The 17,310-nt window shown below is 42.5% G+C and overlaps 2 protein-coding genes across 4 annotated transcripts in view; one reads left to right on the top strand and one right to left on the bottom strand.

Moving 5' to 3' along the window:
* The window catches only part of LOC110514871 (protein ANKUB1-like), a 61,417-nt gene that overhangs the window by 1,211 nt on the left and 42,896 nt on the right, over positions 1-17,310 (top strand). The window lies entirely within an intron of this gene.
* LOC110510777 lies at positions 3,675-14,760 on the bottom strand. The gene is made up of 7 exons (XM_036934597.1): positions 14,638-14,760; positions 14,290-14,408; positions 14,025-14,061; positions 13,493-13,893; positions 4,457-8,096; positions 4,209-4,296; positions 3,675-3,867 (listed from the first exon to the last, which is right to left on the bottom strand). Exons 1-7 carry the CDS (start codon positions 14,746-14,748, stop codon positions 3,689-3,691), a joined length of 4,575 nt encoding a protein of 1,524 aa, XP_036790492.1. The 5' UTR covers positions 14,749-14,760; the 3' UTR covers positions 3,675-3,688.

Raw genomic sequence — 17,310 nt, 5'->3', positions numbered from 1 at the left:
TACTTTCCGGCTACCCGGATAAAGCACTAAATAAACTTCAGTTAGTGCTAAATACGGCTGCTAGAATCCTGACTAGAACCAAAAAATGTGATCATATTACTCCAGTGCTAGCCTCTCTACACTGGCTTCCTGTCAAAGCAAGGGCTGATTTCAAGGTTTTACTGCTAACCTACAAAGCATTACATGGGCTTGCTCCTACCTATCTCTCTGATTTGGTCCTGTCGTACATACCTACACGTACGCTACGGTCACAAGACGCAGGCCTCCTAATTGTCCCTAGAATTTCTAAGCAAACAGCTGGAGGCAGGGCTTTCTCCTATAGAGCTCCATTTTTATGGAACGGTCTGCCTACCCATGTCAGAGTTGCAAACTCGGTCTCAACCTTTAAGTCTTTACTGAAGAATCATCTCTTCAGTGGGTCATATGATTGAGTGTAGTCTGGCCCAGGAGTGGGAGGGTGAACGGAAAGGCTCTGGAGCAACGAACCGCCCTTGCTGTCTCTGCCTGGTCGGTTCCCCTCTTTCCACTGGGATTCTCTGCCTCTAACCCTATTTCAGGGGCTGAGTCACTGGCTTACTGGGGCTCTCTCATGCCGTCCCTGGAGGGGGTGCGTCACCTGAGTGGGTTGATTCACTGATGTGGTCATCCTGTCTGGGTTGGCGCCGTGTCATGGCGGAGGTCTTTGTGGGCTATACTCAGCCTTGTCTCAGGATGGTAAGTTGGTGGTTGAAGTTATCCCTCTAGTGGTGTGGGGGCTGTGCTTTGGCAAAGTGGGTGGGGTTATATCCTTCCTGTTTGGCCCTGTCCGGGGGTGTCCTCGGATGGGGCCACAGTGTCTCCTGACCCCTCCTGTCTCAGCCTCCAGTATTTATGCTGCAGTAGTTTATGTGTCGGGGGGCTAGGGTCAGTTTGTTATATCTGGAGTACTTCTCCTGTCCTATTCAGTGTCCTGTGTGAATCTAAGTGTGCGTTCTCTAATTCTCTCCTTCTCTCTTTCTCTCTCTCGGAGGACCTGAGCCCTAGGACCATGCCCCAGGACTACCTGACATGATGACTCCTTGCTGTCCCCAGTCCACCTGGCCGTGCTGCTGCTCCAGTTTCAACTGTTCTGCCTTATTATTATTCAACCATGCTGGTCATTTATGAACATTTGAACATCTTGGCCATGTTCTGTTATAATCTCCACCCGGCACAGCCAGAAGAGGACTGGCCATCCCACATATGCTCTCTCTAATTCTCTCTTTCTTTCTCTCTCTCGGAGGACCTGAGCCCTAGGACCATGCCCCAGGAATACCTGACATGATGACTCCTTGCTGTCCCCAGTCCACCTGACTGTGCTGCTGCTCCAGTTTAAACTATTCTGCCTTATTATTATTCGACCATGCTGGTCATTTATGAACATTTGAACATCTTGACCATGTTCTGTTATAATCTCCACCCGGCACAGCCAGAAGAGGACTGGCCACCCCACATAGCCTGGTTCCTCTCTAGGTTTCTTCCTAGGTTTTGGCCTTTCTAGGGAGTTTTTCCTAGCCACCGTGCTTCTACACCTGCATTGCTTGCTGTTTGGGGTTTTAGGCTGGATTTCTGTACAGCACTTTGAGATATCAGCTGATGTACGAAGGGCTATATAAATACATTTGATTTGATATAGCTTACAATGATAGTATTGACCCTGTATATAGCTTACAATTATGGTACTGACCCTGTATATAGCTTACAATAATGGTACTGACCCTGTATATAGCTTACAATGATAGTATTGACCCTGTATATAGCTTACAATAATGGTACTGACCCTGTATATAGCTTACAATTATAGTACTGACCCTGTACAGTGCCTTGCGAAAGTATTCGCCCCCCTTGAACTTTGCGAACTTTTGCCACATTTCAGGCTTCAAACATAAAGATATAAAACTGTATTTTTTTGTGAAGAATCAACAACAAGTTGGACACAATCATGAAGTGGAATGACATTTATTGGATATTTCAAACTTTTTTAACAAATCAAAAACTGAAAAATTGGGCGTGCAAAATTATTCAGCCCCTTCACTTTCAGTGCAGCAAACTCTCTCCAGAAGTTCAGTGAGGATCTCTGAATGATCCAATGTTGACCTAAATGACTAATGATGATAAATACAATCCACCTGTGTGTAATCAAGTCTCCGTATAAATGCACCTGCACTGTGATAGTCTCAGAGGTCCGTTAAAAGCGCAGAGAGCATCATGAAGAACAAGGAACACACCAGGCAGGTCCGAGATACTGTTGTGAAGGATTTGGATACAAAAATATTTCCCAAGCTTTAAACATCCCAAGGAGCACTGTGCAAGCGATAATATTGAAATGGAAAGAGTATCAGACCACTGCAAATCTACCAAGACCTGGCCGTCCCTCTAAACTTTCAGCTCATACAAGGAGAAGACTGATCAGAGATGCAGCCAAGAGGCCCATGATCACTCTGGATGAACTGCAGAGATCTACAGCTGAGGTGGGAGACTCTGTCCATAGGACAACAATCAGTCGTATATTGCACAAATCTGGCCTTTATGGAATAGTGGCAAGAAGAAAGACATTTCTTAAAGATATCCATACAAAGTGTTGTTTAAAGTTTGCCACAAGCCACCTGGGAGACACACCAAACATGTGGAAGAAGGTGCTCTGGTCAGATGAAACCAAAATTTAACTTTTTGGCAACAATGCAAAACGTTATGTTTGGCGTAAAAGCAACACAGCTGAACACACCATCCCCACTGTCAAACATGGTGGTGGCAGCATCATGGTTTGGGCCTGCTTTTCTTCAGCAGGGACAGGGAAGATGGTTAAAATTGATGGGAAGATGGATGGAGCCAAATACAGGACCATTCTGGAAGAAAACCTGATGGAGTCTGCAAAAGACCTGAGACTGGGACGGAGATTTGTCTTCCAACAAGACAATGATACAAAACATAAAGCAAAATCTACAATGGAATGGTTCAAAAATAAACATATCCAGGTGTTAGAATGGCCAAGTCAAAGTCCAGACCTGAATCCAATCGAGAATCTGTGGAAAGAACTGAAAACTGCTGTTCACAAATGCTCTCCATCCAACCTCACTGAGCTCGAGCTGTTTTGCAAGGAGGAATGGGAAAAAATGTCAGTCTCTCGATGTGCAAAACTGATAGAGACATACCCCAAGCGACTTACAGCTGTAATCGCAGCAAAAGGTGGCGCTACAAAGTATTAACTTAAGGGGGCTGAATAATTTTGCACGCTTAATTTTTCAGTTTTTTATTTTGTTAAAAAAGTTTGAAATATCCAATAAATGTCGTTCCACTTCATGATTGTGTCCCACTTGTTGTTGATTCTTCACAAAAAAATACAGTTTTATATCTTTATGTTTGAAGCCTGAAATGTGGCAAAAGGTCGCAAAGTTCAAGGGGGCCGAATACTTTCGCAAGGCACTGTACATACTGTATTACCTCAACTACCTCGCACCCATGCACATTGACTCGGTACTGGTACTCCTTGTATATAGCCTTGTTATTGTTATTGTGTTACTATTTAGAAAATATTTTCTTACTTTTTAACTCTGCATTGTTGGGAATGGGCTCGTAATAAAGCATCTCACAGTTGTTTTCGGCGTATGTGACCAATACGATTAGATTCTCATCTGAACAAATGAATGCTCTCGTTGTTATAATGAGGAATTTATTTAAATAATTTGGTTTTCCTTGAAGATTTGAATGTGCTGAGAAAGCCTTTCGTGATGGATCTAGACAATCTGGTGAAAAGGGAGGGTTTGCGACTCTTCTCTTCAAGTGGGAAGGACGATGCGATATCATAAATTCCCTCTGGAGAAAAGGAGCCATGAGATGTTGTCATCGTCTCTGCAACGAAAGACCATCCAGCATGCCATCAATTTACATTTTTACTCATTTATCAGACACTCTTATCCAGAGAGACTTACAAGGAGCAATTAGGATGAAGTGCCTTGCTCAAGAGCACATTGACAGATTTTGCCTCGTGAACTCAGGGATTCTGAACCAGCAACCTATCGGTTACTGGCCCAACCTCTTAACCCACTAGGCTACCACCCAGCCCACAGTACAGTATGTCATAGGTAACAACTCAGAGGAGTACAATGTCTTTCCAAATGAATTAGTGGAATGGTAAAGGGATAATGTCTCAGTCTTGACTGAGCAGCAGCCTAAACAGCAGCAGGGCTTACCTGTAAAGTACACAGTAGGGGAAATGTTCTGAGGCTGGTACTCCAGAGACTCTTGAGGACAGAGGTTCTTACTAACATTCTTGGAACCCTGGTTGGTGGGAAAAGGCACATTAAAACAAACTGAAATGTTTTCGATATCTTACAGTACAGCATATCAACTGCAAAGAACCAGTGCAATGCCATGACACAAAGAATCATATAAAAGGTCAACAGCAGTGTTATTCATGAAAGATGTATGTGTACTATACCTTTGTATTGAAGGTGAGGACCTGCTCTCCAGTACTGCTGATGGTATCCCTTTCCAAATCAAACACGCCTTCTACAATGTCACTGGTGGCCACGCTGGTAGCGGACTCAAAATAACATTTAGCAGTGGCTTTGGTGATCATTTGAAGAATGACCATGCAAGTAGAAGTCTTTGGATCGTTCTGGACTGAAACATCAAAGTTTATGTTTTCATACTCATCTGACCACTGTCTCAGGAAGCACTTCACTGTCTCTTCAGCAAATATCTGGAGAAGCTGAGAGGAGAGCTCCTTGGATATGGCACATTGTTCCTTTCCCCATTTCAGCCTTGAAAGAATGGAGTCTGAAGCACTTTTGGCTGCTTCCAATGTTAAGACCTGTGGAGTGCTGTGGCTGTCCTGAATGGCTATCACTTTATCCACCAATTCATGGCTGAAAATGTGGATGGTCCAAGTGGAAATTATTTTTCTCAATTTCCTAACAGCAGATCGGAGGTCGTCAAGATGAGAAGCACCCTGTCCATTTTCCTGTGTGTTCTCAACACTTTCCACCATAATGTCCACTACCACCCCAGCAGCTTGCCTGACTTTGTCCACAAAGGTTACAGGAAGTAAGTCCTCTGTGTGAAAGAAGTCCTCAATGATTGTGTTTCTAACAATGGGAAAGTCAATCTGAGCAGGAAACTCAGTGGGGATGGGAGTCCCGGGTAAAGCAAAGTGCCATTTCGACTGCCTTAATTTTGAAGTAGGTGTTAGAGAGATGGAGGAGCGTGAAGAAGAGGTATTTCTTGTATTTTGGCTGTCAGCACTCCTACAACGGATCGTGTCAATATCCTCCAGCATGGATCCTGAGAGCTCAGTGGTTTTAGGTAGTAATTTGTGCGGAATGTCCACACAGGCATCGTTTCCACCAGGTGTAACACTGCTCTGGTTGACCTCAAGATGGCCGAGACTTGCTCTTTGTGATGCAGGACTGCTTTGATATGTAAAGATTTGGATTGAACCAAGTGTTGTGTCTGATCTTTGAAGATCTTTTCGGAGAAACTCCGTAATCTTACTTTGCAGACTGTAGTAGATGTTACGAGCAACAGACCAGATCCTTTTCTCAGAAACCTGTCCAGTGGTGAGCAGGGAGGTTCCAGATACCATGTCAGATGATTGGGTGGTCTGGGTGAGCTCCTGCTGGTCTTTCACCATGGTTTGTATAATATCAGTAGATGTGGTGGATGTAGATACAGACTGGAGGTACTTATCTGTTGTACCTTCCTCCACAATGTTAAATGATCTAGAGAGGACCTCACTCACTCCTTTCTCAGCTTTAGTTTGGAACTCATGACTAGAGAGTTTTTGGAGGCTCTTTGTAGAAAGACTGTGGGAAGATGCAATGCCTTTGGAGGCAGCCGTGCTGCAATCTAGACTTACTGGAGAGGTTCGCTCAGGAGAACCTTGGAGACGTTCAAACATGTCTTCACATGGTGTTGGGGACCTTGACAAGGAGATGTCCTTCAGCTGAGACAGAACACCACCTACCAACATGTTGACCTCAAGGGACATATCAGATATTTTCTTTCCTACTGTGGAGAAGCAAGGTGCATTTGATGCCTGATCCTCGCATGAGGTCAAGATTGTTGAAATGACCTCTTTGGTACTATTGGTCAGTAGAGCCTCGTCTGTTTCAGTCCAGAGAAGTTTTGAACTCTCGCTGACACCCCTGTGTAGAGCCACTTCAAGGTTCAAACTGTGCAAGTGAGGCACACTCTTACTAGCTTGCCTCAAGTCCTGGCTTGCCAAACAAATGTGCTCCTTAGTCCCAAGATGTCCAGAGTCCTCTGTGGGTATATGACTAGACGTTCTGCTCAGCATGTCTGACCTCCGCTGATGAATGATGAAGTCCTTTAATGTCTTCTGAATATTGTTATATAAACTAGTGGTAGCAGACCAGATCCTGCTCTGTAGCTTTTGTGCATTTTCCTGGAGGTCAGGTTCTCTCTCCTCTACTTCTGCAGGTTGCGCCAAGCTCTGCAGGTCTTCCACAAATGTTTCAATGATGCCAAAGGCAGCAGAATCCGCACAAATATCCTTTGACCATGTGTACTGGTTTTGAATGGAACAAGACCTGGATGCTACAGAATAAGCAGGCTGTGCACTAGTTAAGCTACTGGTGGACTTTTTAACTAGGAACTCACTCACTGCTTGAGTGGCATTTCTCTTAAATTCCTCACTTGAGAGTTTTCTAATACAATCTAACAGACTGGTCAAAGAAGCTGTGGCCTTACTTCTGCTGTCCTCAATTTGACAGGGGAACTCACATACTATTGGTGATGAGGCCCTGGAATGGGCAATATCCCCAAGCTGAGCCAGAACACCCTCTACAAATTTCTCTCTCTCAATAGAGAAGCCTGATCCTTTTTCTCCAACAGTGTACAGGGCGTCCTCCTTTGACATCTCAGTGTTGTACAAGACCAGAAGCTCTGAGATGACTTCTTGGGTGCAAGTTGTCAGAAGGAGCATGCTTTCTTCTGACTCAGTTTTTGCCCAAAGAAGTTTTGAGCTCTCACTTAGGCCTCTTTGTAAAGTAACTGCACCAGTGGACTCTGGCAACTGAGGCTCACTCTTACTGGGCCTATATTTCATGTTTAAGCAAGGAAGTGGAACTGTCTCCTTAAACTCAGCATTTGTGATGTTGTCATCAGATGTGACAATGCTCTTTAAGGCACATCGCTGAAGCTTGCTGAAATAATCTTTCAAGTTGTTTTGGATGCTGTGGTAAATGTGAACAGCAGCAGACCAGGCACTCTTCTGTTGGGGACTCTCTTCAGATTCAGCCAAGGACTTCATATCTGACACGAAAGTCTTAACAACTACTGACGCTGCTGAGCCCACTGGGTGAATTGACTCTGTCTTTACAATGCCAGACAATGTTTGACCTGATACAGCACCTGTTAACTCAGACTGAATGACTGAACTAGGAAAGCTCAAACTACTGACTTTTTTGTCAAGAACTCCACTCACTGCTTGTATTGCTGATGTTTGAAACTCCCGGCTAGAGAGTTTTTGGATGCTCTTAGATGTGAGCGTGCAGGAGGAACCAGATTCACTAATATTGTAGCTGCTCTCGTATTTCCTTATCAGGGCATCAAGATCCTCAATAAAGCCAACATGCGATGCCAAAAACGTGATCTTGTCCTTCAGATCTTCCAGCAAATTCTGTTCGTTCTCGTCAACAAAAGCCACCATTGTGTCAGAGATGGTGGTCATGACTTGCCCTGTTAGACTCTTGCTCTCTTGGTCAACTTTTTCAAGTTTAACAGCCAGCTCTCTCACCATGCTCTCAGTCACCTTGGTCTGTGAGTCTCCCCTTACCGGTGTCACTAGAGAGGTGTGACTTGCGGAGGCACTCTTAACGACCACTGATAAGGCCGACTTGACATCTTTAGCCAACTCTGCCATTACAGCAGGGGTTAGCATCATAGAGCCTGCACTTCCAGATGGAGAATTGGACATGCATGCAAGTTTGGAGAGAGAACCTTGCAGGCTGTCCTGCACACAGGTGACAAGGGTGTCCTCTGAGACACCCAAGAGGACTTGTAGCGTCTCAGAGTTGGTTGTTTTCTTCTGCACATCAGACAGAGAGGTTAGAGTCCTTGGGGAAAAAAACGCAGAAATCATCAAAGTCAAACAAATAATATGTAAGGCTGTGATGCACATTCAGTGTGTCAAATACATCTGCACCATTGAAAACAATGAGGAAAACGCTGCTGTTTCTCTGAGAAAAAACCTTAGTGTGATGTCAGCCTAACTGCTTAATTTCTAAAGCCCAATAAAATGTATTTTGTATAAGTCATTTGTATTGAAACTGGCCTGTAGATATCCATCTATCCTGGCAATATCTATCCTCTACAAAAATCCAAATTGCTATAAACTTCAAATACTGTAACTTCTAATAACTTCAAGGACAATCATAAATACAAGGCAGTTTGAAGAAATGTTAAAGGGAAATTTCTAAATGTTTCAACTTCATATTCATCATCTCCAGCACCACCCCAACATCAGCATATGTGAAAAACAGGCATTTCTATGTTTTGTAGTAAAAAAGAAAGAGGAAGATAAGTGTTTTCTATGACATCATCAACCAATTAGTAGGAAATGCCTACTCATAATTGGTTAAAATCACACGATGCACACTGATGATGTCATTAGAATCTAGAGCTGAGCATTTAATCAACATTTTTGTTATTTTTCGGTTTTTAAACAACTAATTGACCGACGTCAGCTCAATTATTTGAATTCCATATAGTTAATTTTTTTCTTCTTCTGTGAGCTCGATGCTCAGTTTCTGTAGAGATAAATCAGATCAAGCACGAACTATGCAATGTAGTAGGGAGTTGTAGTTTCCAACAGGCCAATATTCTACATAGTTTAGCACAGAAAATATGGCAATTAATTCCCACAATCCATTGCACGCCCACTTGCTTGTCCACTCTGTGTGGAGCAGATACGGAAACCTCATTGACTGAGACGGAGAGACGAGAGAATGCATGAGAGAGATAAAAAGCAGTTGTGTTGCGAGGATTCTCTACCTGGAAATACATGATCTAAGTGATTGACAGTTGGTGTTCAGCGGTCATAAAAGTAGGTCTTATTTACTTAGAAGAACTACTAAAATAGTGATTTTGTCAGACAGGATAAGCAGCAGCTCTATAGAGATGAGTTGATGACTTGGAATGAAATAATAAAGTCATCAAATAAATATTTTATATGAGAAAGTAAATGATGGTTGATAAGTCATTAACAGTAATGGACAGTCACTACCATCATGGGACTTTTATTCATTGTTTTATTATGTGTTTGAGTTTATTTTATTTATTTATTTTTTATTTTTACAGGGACAGTGCACATTAATCAACGTTTCAGTAAAAGTGCCGGTTTTAGCCAGCCGGCTAATTTTCAACCGCAGTCCCTGGGCAGGTTATTAAAAACAATTACAATATAGACAATAGCAGCATAGAACAAGCAAGACATAGCAACATAGGACAAGCAAGACGTAGCATACAGACAGAGCAACATAGGACAAGCAAGACGTAGCATACAGACATAGCAACATAGGACAAGCAAGACGTAGCATACAGACAGAGCAACATAGGACAAGCAAGACGTAGCATACAGACATAGCAACATAGGACAAGCAAGACGTAGCATACAGACAGAGCAACATAGGACAAGCAAGACGTAGCATACAGACAGAGCAACATAGGACAAGCAAGACGTAGCATACAGACAGAGCAACATAGGACAAGCAAGACGTAGCATACAGACAGAGCAACATAGGACAAGCAAGACGTAGCATACAGACAGAGCAACATAGGACAAGCAAGACGTAGCATACAGACAGAGCAACATAGGACAAGCAAGACGTAGCATACAGACAGAGCAACATAGGACAAGCAAGACGTAGCATACAGACAGAGCAACATAGGACAAGCAAGACGTAGCATACAGACAGAGCAACATAGGACAAGCAAGACGTAGCATACAGACAGAGCAACATAGGACAAGCAAGACGTAGCATACAGACAGAGCAACATAGGACAAGCAAGACGTAGCATACAGACAGAGCAACATAGGACAAGCAAGACGTAGCATACAGACAGAGCAACATAGGACAAGCAAGACGTAGCATACAGACATAGCAACATAGGACAAGCAAGACGTAGCATACAGACAGAGCAACATAGGACAAGCAAGACGTAGCATACAGACATAGCAACATAGGACAAGCAAGACGTAGCATACAGACAGAGCAACATAGGACAAGCAAGACGTAGCATACAGACATAGCAACATAGGACAAGCAAGACGTAGCATACAGACAGAGCAACATAGGACAAGCAAGACGTAGCATACAGACAGAGCAACATAGGACAAGCAAGACGTAGCATACAGACAGAGCAACATAGGACAAGCAAGACGTAGCATACAGACAGAGCAACATAGGACAAGCAAGACGTAGCATACAGACAGAGCAACATAGGACAAGCAAGACGTAGCATACAGACAGAGCAACATAGGACAAGCAAGACGTAGCATACAGACAGAGCAACATAGGACAAGCAAGACGTAGCATACAGACAGAGCAACATAGGACAAGCAAGACGTAGCATACAGACAGAGCAACATAGGACAAGCAAGACGTAGCATACAGACATAGCAACATAGGACAAGCAAGACGTAGCATACAGACAGAGCAACATAGGACAAGCAAGACGTAGCATACAGACAGAGCAACATAGGACAAGCAAGACGTAGCATACAGACAGAGCAACATAGGACAAGCAAGACGTAGCATACAGACAGAGCAACATAGGACAAGCAAGACGTAGCATACAGACAGAGCAACATAGGACAAGCAAGACGTAGCATACAGACAGAGCAACATAGGACAAGCAAGACGTAGCATACAGACAGAGCAACATAGGACAAGCAAGACGTAGCATACAGACAGAGCAACATAGGACAAGCAAGACGTAGCATACAGACAGAGCAACATAGGACAAGCAAGACGTAGCATACAGACAGAGCAACATAGGACAAGCAAGACGTAGCATACAGACAGAGCAACATAGGACAAGCAAGACGTAGCATACAGACAGAGCAACATAGGACAAGCAAGACGTAGCATACAGACAGAGCAACATAGGACAAGCAAGACGTAGCATACAGACAGAGCAACATAGGACAAGCAAGACGTAGCATACAGACAGAGCAACATAGGACAAGCAAGACGTAGCATACAGACAGAGCAACATAGGACAAGCAAGACGTAGCATACAGACAGAGCAACATAGGACAAGCAAGACGTAGCATACAGACAGAGCAACATAGGACAAGCAAGACGTAGCATACAGACAGAGCAACATAGGACAAGCAAGACGTAGCATACAGACAGAGCAACATAGGACAAGCAAGACGTAGCATACAGACAGAGCAACATAGGACAAGCAAGACGTAGCATACAGACAGAGCAACATAGGACAAGCAAGACGTAGCATACAGACAGAGCAACATAGGACAAGCAAGACGTAGCATACAGACAGAGCAACATAGGACAAGCAAGACGTAGCATACAGACAGAGCAACATAGGACAAGCAAGACGTAGCATACAGACAGAGCAACATAGGACAAGCAAGACGTAGCATACAGACAGAGCAACATAGGACAAGCAAGACGTAGCATACAGACAGAGCAACATAGGACAAGCAAGACGTAGCATACAGACAGAGCAACATAGGACAAGCAAGACGTAGCATACAGACAGAGCAACATAGGACAAGCAAGACGTAGCATACAGACAGAGCAACATAGGACAAGCAAGACGTAGCATACAGACAGAGCAACATAGGACAAGCAAGACGTAGCATACAGACAGAGCAACATAGGACAAGCAAGACGTAGCATACAGACAGAGCAACATAGGACAAGCAAGACGTAGCATACAGACAGAGCAACATAGGACAAGCAAGACGTAGCATACAGACAGAGCAACATAGGACAAGCAAGACGTAGCATACAGACAGAGCAACATAGGACAAGCAAGACGTAGCATACAGACAGAGCAACATAGGACAAGCAAGACGTAGCATACAGACAGAGCAACATAGGACAAGCAAGACGTAGCATACAGACAGAGCAACATAGGACAAGCAAGACGTAGCATACAGACAGAGCAACATAGGACAAGCAAGACGTAGCATACAGACAGAGCAACATAGGACAAGCAAGACGTAGCATACAGACAGAGCAACATAGGACAAGCAAGACGTAGCATACAGACATAGCAACATAGGACAAGCAAGACGTAGCATACAGGCAGAGCAACATAGGACAAGCAAGACGTAGCATACAGACAGAGCAACATAGGACAAGCAAGACGTAGCATACAGACAGAGCAACATAGGACAAGCAAGACGTAGCATACAGACAGAGCAACATAAAACAAAAAGCGTCAAGACAAAATTCATAAAAGCAACAAAGTTTCCACACCTCACAAGCTACAGACAACAGACAACATGGAAAGTGGCAACACACAGCTAGGGACCATGTTCACAAATCTGATTGACCTTTAGCCATGTCTTCAAGCATTTTGTGAAAGTGTGATATGTGGTGCAGTTATGTGTGTCTGATGGCAGTGTATTACAGACATGGGAAGCTCTCACAGAGAATGCAGATTTACTAAAGGTGCTTTTCCTTAGGGGAACTATACAGTCACCTCTCATGGCAGACCTTGTGGATCTGCTGCCATATGTCTGGGTTTTCTGTTTAACAAAAATATTGAGTGGAGGGGGAGCCAGGCCATTAAGGATCTTGAATACAAGACATGCGTCGGTGTATTGCACAAGATTTTCCCAACTCAAGAGCTCATGCTTTCTGAGGATGTAACAGTGATGATGGCTATTGGGCTTCCTATCAAGCACTTTGAGAGCCTGTTTGTAGACAGACTGAATAGGTTTTAATGTTGTACAGCAAGCTTGGGCCCAACTAGTCAAGCAGTATGTTAAGTGGGGGAGTATCATAGATTTGAAGTACAGTTTTGCTACCTCTGTAGTCAAACAATTTCGTAAAAATCGAAAATTAGCTAGGTTGAACTTGGTTATTTGAATTACCTTTTTCACATGCTTTTTAAAAGAGAGGTTGGAATCAAGTATGATGCCAAGGTACTTAAAATCGGATACCACCTGGAGCTTCTCCCCTGACACATAGACATCTGGCTCAGTAGCATCTGTTGTTACAGCATTCAACACACATAATCCATAGTGCATTCAATGTCTAAAAAAAGTATTGAAATCCAAAACCGTGATTATTTTTTAAATATTTGAATCGAAACCAAACCAACCTCAAAAAGCACTAATTTCTCAGCACTATTGGAAACAGTTACGTCCCTCTATATTTGTTTTACTACAAAGCATGGAAATGTGTAATTTTCACATATGGTGATGCTGGAGATGAATACGAAGTTGTTAAATTTCCCTTTAAGAACATACCTCATGGCCCCCTTGGGCAGGTAGCTTCCACTGCCCAGACTGCCCTTAGTCAGGTAAATCTCCTTGAACTTAAGTTGTGATTCCTGTTCTTCTTCCTCTTCCTGCTCCATACAGTTGGAGGAAGGGTAGGGAGTCGGGATGCGAAAGCTATTGTAAGACTTTCGACTGCCTGGCCTCTTAGGTACACCAGCCTCAGTAAATCTCACGCGGGACTTGGTGTTAGTCTTATCGTCTAACAGACTGGTGAGTGACGCTGTGACAGATCTCTGTGACAATGGAGAGGAGGCAGTATCTTGGATGCCCAGTAGTTCGTAAAGACCTGGGATGATGATCTGCATCAGCTTGTCCGATAAAAACTGGACAATCCTCAGACAAAAGCCGGCAAGCTGTTGTTTTGTCAGCTGTATTCCAGAAACAGAAGAAGTGTTTTAAAATGTTGCATAGTGTGTCTTTCAAAAGCTTATGAACAAGGTTAAACATTAGGCAGAGTTTTCATGGTAATCTGATTAAATTGTCAGTAACATGATCTTACCGGGTCAAACATGCCCTCACGAATCCCCCTCCATTGCCTGAAAACAATATTGTTATAAATGTTGTCATATCAGGATGCGTGGCAGAATTGTTTTTATTTAATTATTTGCCTGATCGTGAAGTTATACTTGCTTTGTGTCAGTTGTTTTGGCAAAATTGCAATGTGACAACTTTTCTAGCAATGAATTTTTTTTTCCGATTGATCAGTTTCTAATTTGATCCTATTTCCTTGAAGGTGTGATAGTACCAAAGAAAACAGAACATACTTCTCAGTTAGGTTTTGAAGGAAGTCCATAAGTGTCAGATGTTCCACATTGTTGAGCTTTCCCTCTTCTGTGGTTTCCATCACTGAGGTTGCTCTGCTCCTGGTACAATTGCTCTGCTCCTGGTAGAAATGTAATTATATTGCAAATAATCAAACTTAATAAACAACAAATATCATACTGAAATAATTATTAACTGTTAAAGAGTGGAGGAGCATTGGCAACGTTGGGCCAATTAAACAACTGCAACACAACAGAGATGGTTGTGGTATGTCAACATTGCCAATGATAGCATCACTATAACATTTTATTGGATTAATGTTGTAATATGAAATGACAAGGTCAACTTACCATCTCATTGACAGCTTCAGAGGTCAGGTGGTCATCCACCACACAGACAGGCAGGTCTAGAGACTGGGACAAGGCTCTATGGTCATAAGCAGGAGAGAATGGAAACAACATCAGAGCAGTCCCAATGGCAGAATCTAACCACTGTTTTCATGTCAAAGACTCACTTAGTAGTTAATACATGGCCACAAATAATGAGCGGTTCAAATAGATCGGCTGGGGACTTGACCCTACAAATGACTCCATGAATGACGCCTGACCTGCCCCATAACAAGTTCTTTCTTATTAGTCTCTCTCTCTTAATCTCCACACAAATATCTAACTGGACAGAGTGTAAGTGGCCTTACCTGACTCTCTCAGTGTCAGAAACATCATAGTCTTGTTGTTCTATGTCCTCCAGGGACATCTCAGCTACAGCAGACGGGGCAAAGCCCGGGATGATCTCTCAAACTGAAAATAATGACTGTTTATGTGAACTGAACCATTTACAGTGGCTTGCGAAAGTATTCACCCCCCTTGGCATTTTCCCTATTTTGTTGCCTTATAACCTGGAATTAAAATAGATTTTTGCACTGTCAACTGTGGGACCTTAGGTATGTCCCTTTCCAAATCATGTCCAATCAATTGAATTTACCACAGGTGGACTCCAATCATGTTGTAGAAATACCTCAAGGATGATCAAGGGAAACAGGATGCACCGGTGCTCAATTTCGAGTCTCATAGCAAAGGGTTTGAATACTTATGTAAATAAGGCATTTTAAATTGCAAAAATGTCTAAAAAACTGTTTTTGCTTTGTCATTATAGGATATTGTGTGTAGATTGATGAGGAAAATGTTGTATGTAATCCATTTTAGAATAAGGCTGTAATGTAAAAAATGAAATGTGTAAAAAGTCAAGGGGTCTGAATACTTTCCAAATGCACTGAAGCAGTCTATAAGATATATCTTATTACAGTTTAGGCCTACCTTGTTATTTTATTCCATCTGGCAATATCATATTAATGGATTAAATCTATTTAGTTTGTTTTGTTGCTAGTATTTTTATTAATTGTTTGAAAATACAAGTATTATCTACTTTCTGAAGGACAGCCAAGTTGATAGGCAACATAGAAGCTACAGACAATTATGACATCATTGGAACACATGCACGTGTCACAAACACCTTTAGCCCAAAAAAGCAGTGTAGCAGTGCTGCCCAAGCTGGGGGCAATACACTTTTATTAGGCTTTTATTCAGATTCACAAACAATGCTCTACTTGAAGTCAATGAGTAAACATGTAGCAACATGGCTGAGCTTTAACGTGTAAGTAGAAGTTGACACTAACCATATGTATATTCCTAAAATGCTTGCCCTAAATACCAGTCTAGAACCCAGGTATGTCTCCTGCTATTTATAGTATCTTTCAAGTACATCTTATTACAGTTTAGGCCTATCTTATTATTTTCTTCCATCTAGCAATATCATTTTAAGGGCAAATACACACACGTGTTGTAGGCCAATGAACTCCATAGTTTTAGTTATAGTCGTAGTTTTTCCAGGACAGCTACACCACCCGATGTTACAGGAAGGCCATAAAGATCATCAAGGACAACAACCACCCGAGCCACTGCCTGTTCACCCCGCTATCATCCAGAAGGCGAGGTCAGTACAGGTGCATCAAAGCAGGAACCGAGTGACTGAAAAACAGCTTCTATCTCAAGGCCATCAGACTGTTAAACAGCCACCACTAACATTGAGTGGCTGCTGCCAACACACTGACTCAACTCCAGCCACTTTAATAATGGGAATTGATGGGAAATGATGTACAATATATCACTAGCCACTTTAAACAATGCTACCTAATATAATGTTTACATACCCTACATTATTCATCTCATATGTATACGTATATACTGTACTCTATATCATCTACTGCATCCTTATGTAATACATGTATCACTAGCCACTTTAACTATGCCACTTTGTTTACATACTCATCTCATATGTATATACTGTACTCGATACCATCTACTGTATCTTGCCTATGCTGCTCTGTACCATCACTCATTCATATATCTTTATGTACATATTCTTTATCCCCTTACACTGTGTATAAGACAGTAGTTTTGGAATTGTTAGTTAGATTACTTGTTGGTTATTACTGCATTGTCGGAACTAGAAGCACAAGCATTTCGCTACACTCGCATTAACATCTGCTAACCATGTGTATGTGACAAATAAAATTTGATTTGATTTGATTAGATTTTAATCAGAGTTTATAATAAGGAAGGGGAATTCTGTAACAGTTTATTACATCAAAGGTATGGCAGCTATGGAGCATCATTTTCAAAACAATGTCCAAAACAGGAAATCATTGGATGTGATTCATTCGATTCTATGCAATTTCATCTTTGAGGACTGACATGGAAGCAACCATTACACAACCCTGAACTCAATAACCCCACCCCAGTTTCAGAAGAGATATCAAACCATATCTGGTCATATTGTATTACATACACCCAGGCTGTGCCTGGACAGTGATGGATGGCTATATGGAGCATCCTTGTCCATCATGTTCAGTGTGTTAGTGCTCTCACCACAGCGAGGCAGCAGAGTACCAGTTGAGGTAGGTGCAGGCAGAGCGTAGTAATTAAAGGCAGTGGTAGCCTATCCATCCCCATATCAACACCTGCAGC

The sequence above is a fragment of the Oncorhynchus mykiss genome, chromosome 1 (genome assembly GCF_013265735.2).
Source record: "Oncorhynchus mykiss isolate Arlee chromosome 1, USDA_OmykA_1.1, whole genome shotgun sequence".
In the NCBI taxonomy this organism is placed as follows: Eukaryota; Metazoa; Chordata; class Actinopteri; order Salmoniformes; family Salmonidae; genus Oncorhynchus; species Oncorhynchus mykiss.
The sequence above is the reverse complement of the archived record's forward strand: the minus strand, read 5'-3'. Positions and strand labels throughout refer to the sequence as shown.

Bases quoted from the DNA above. Each gene is read 5' to 3' on its own strand.
- LOC110510777 (XM_036934597.1), bottom strand. From the start codon at position 14,748: ATGTTGTTTCCATTCTCTCCTGCTTATGACCATAGAGCCTTGTCCCAG. The intron at 14,062-14,289 runs GTATGTTCTGTT...TATTGTTTTCAG, and splicing joins CTTCAAAACCTAACTGAGAA to GCAATGGAGGGGGATTCGTG. The intron at 8,097-13,492 runs GTATGTTCTTAA...TTTTTCCCCAAG, and splicing joins CTGCCCAAGGGGGCCATGAG to GACTCTAACCTCTCTGTCTG.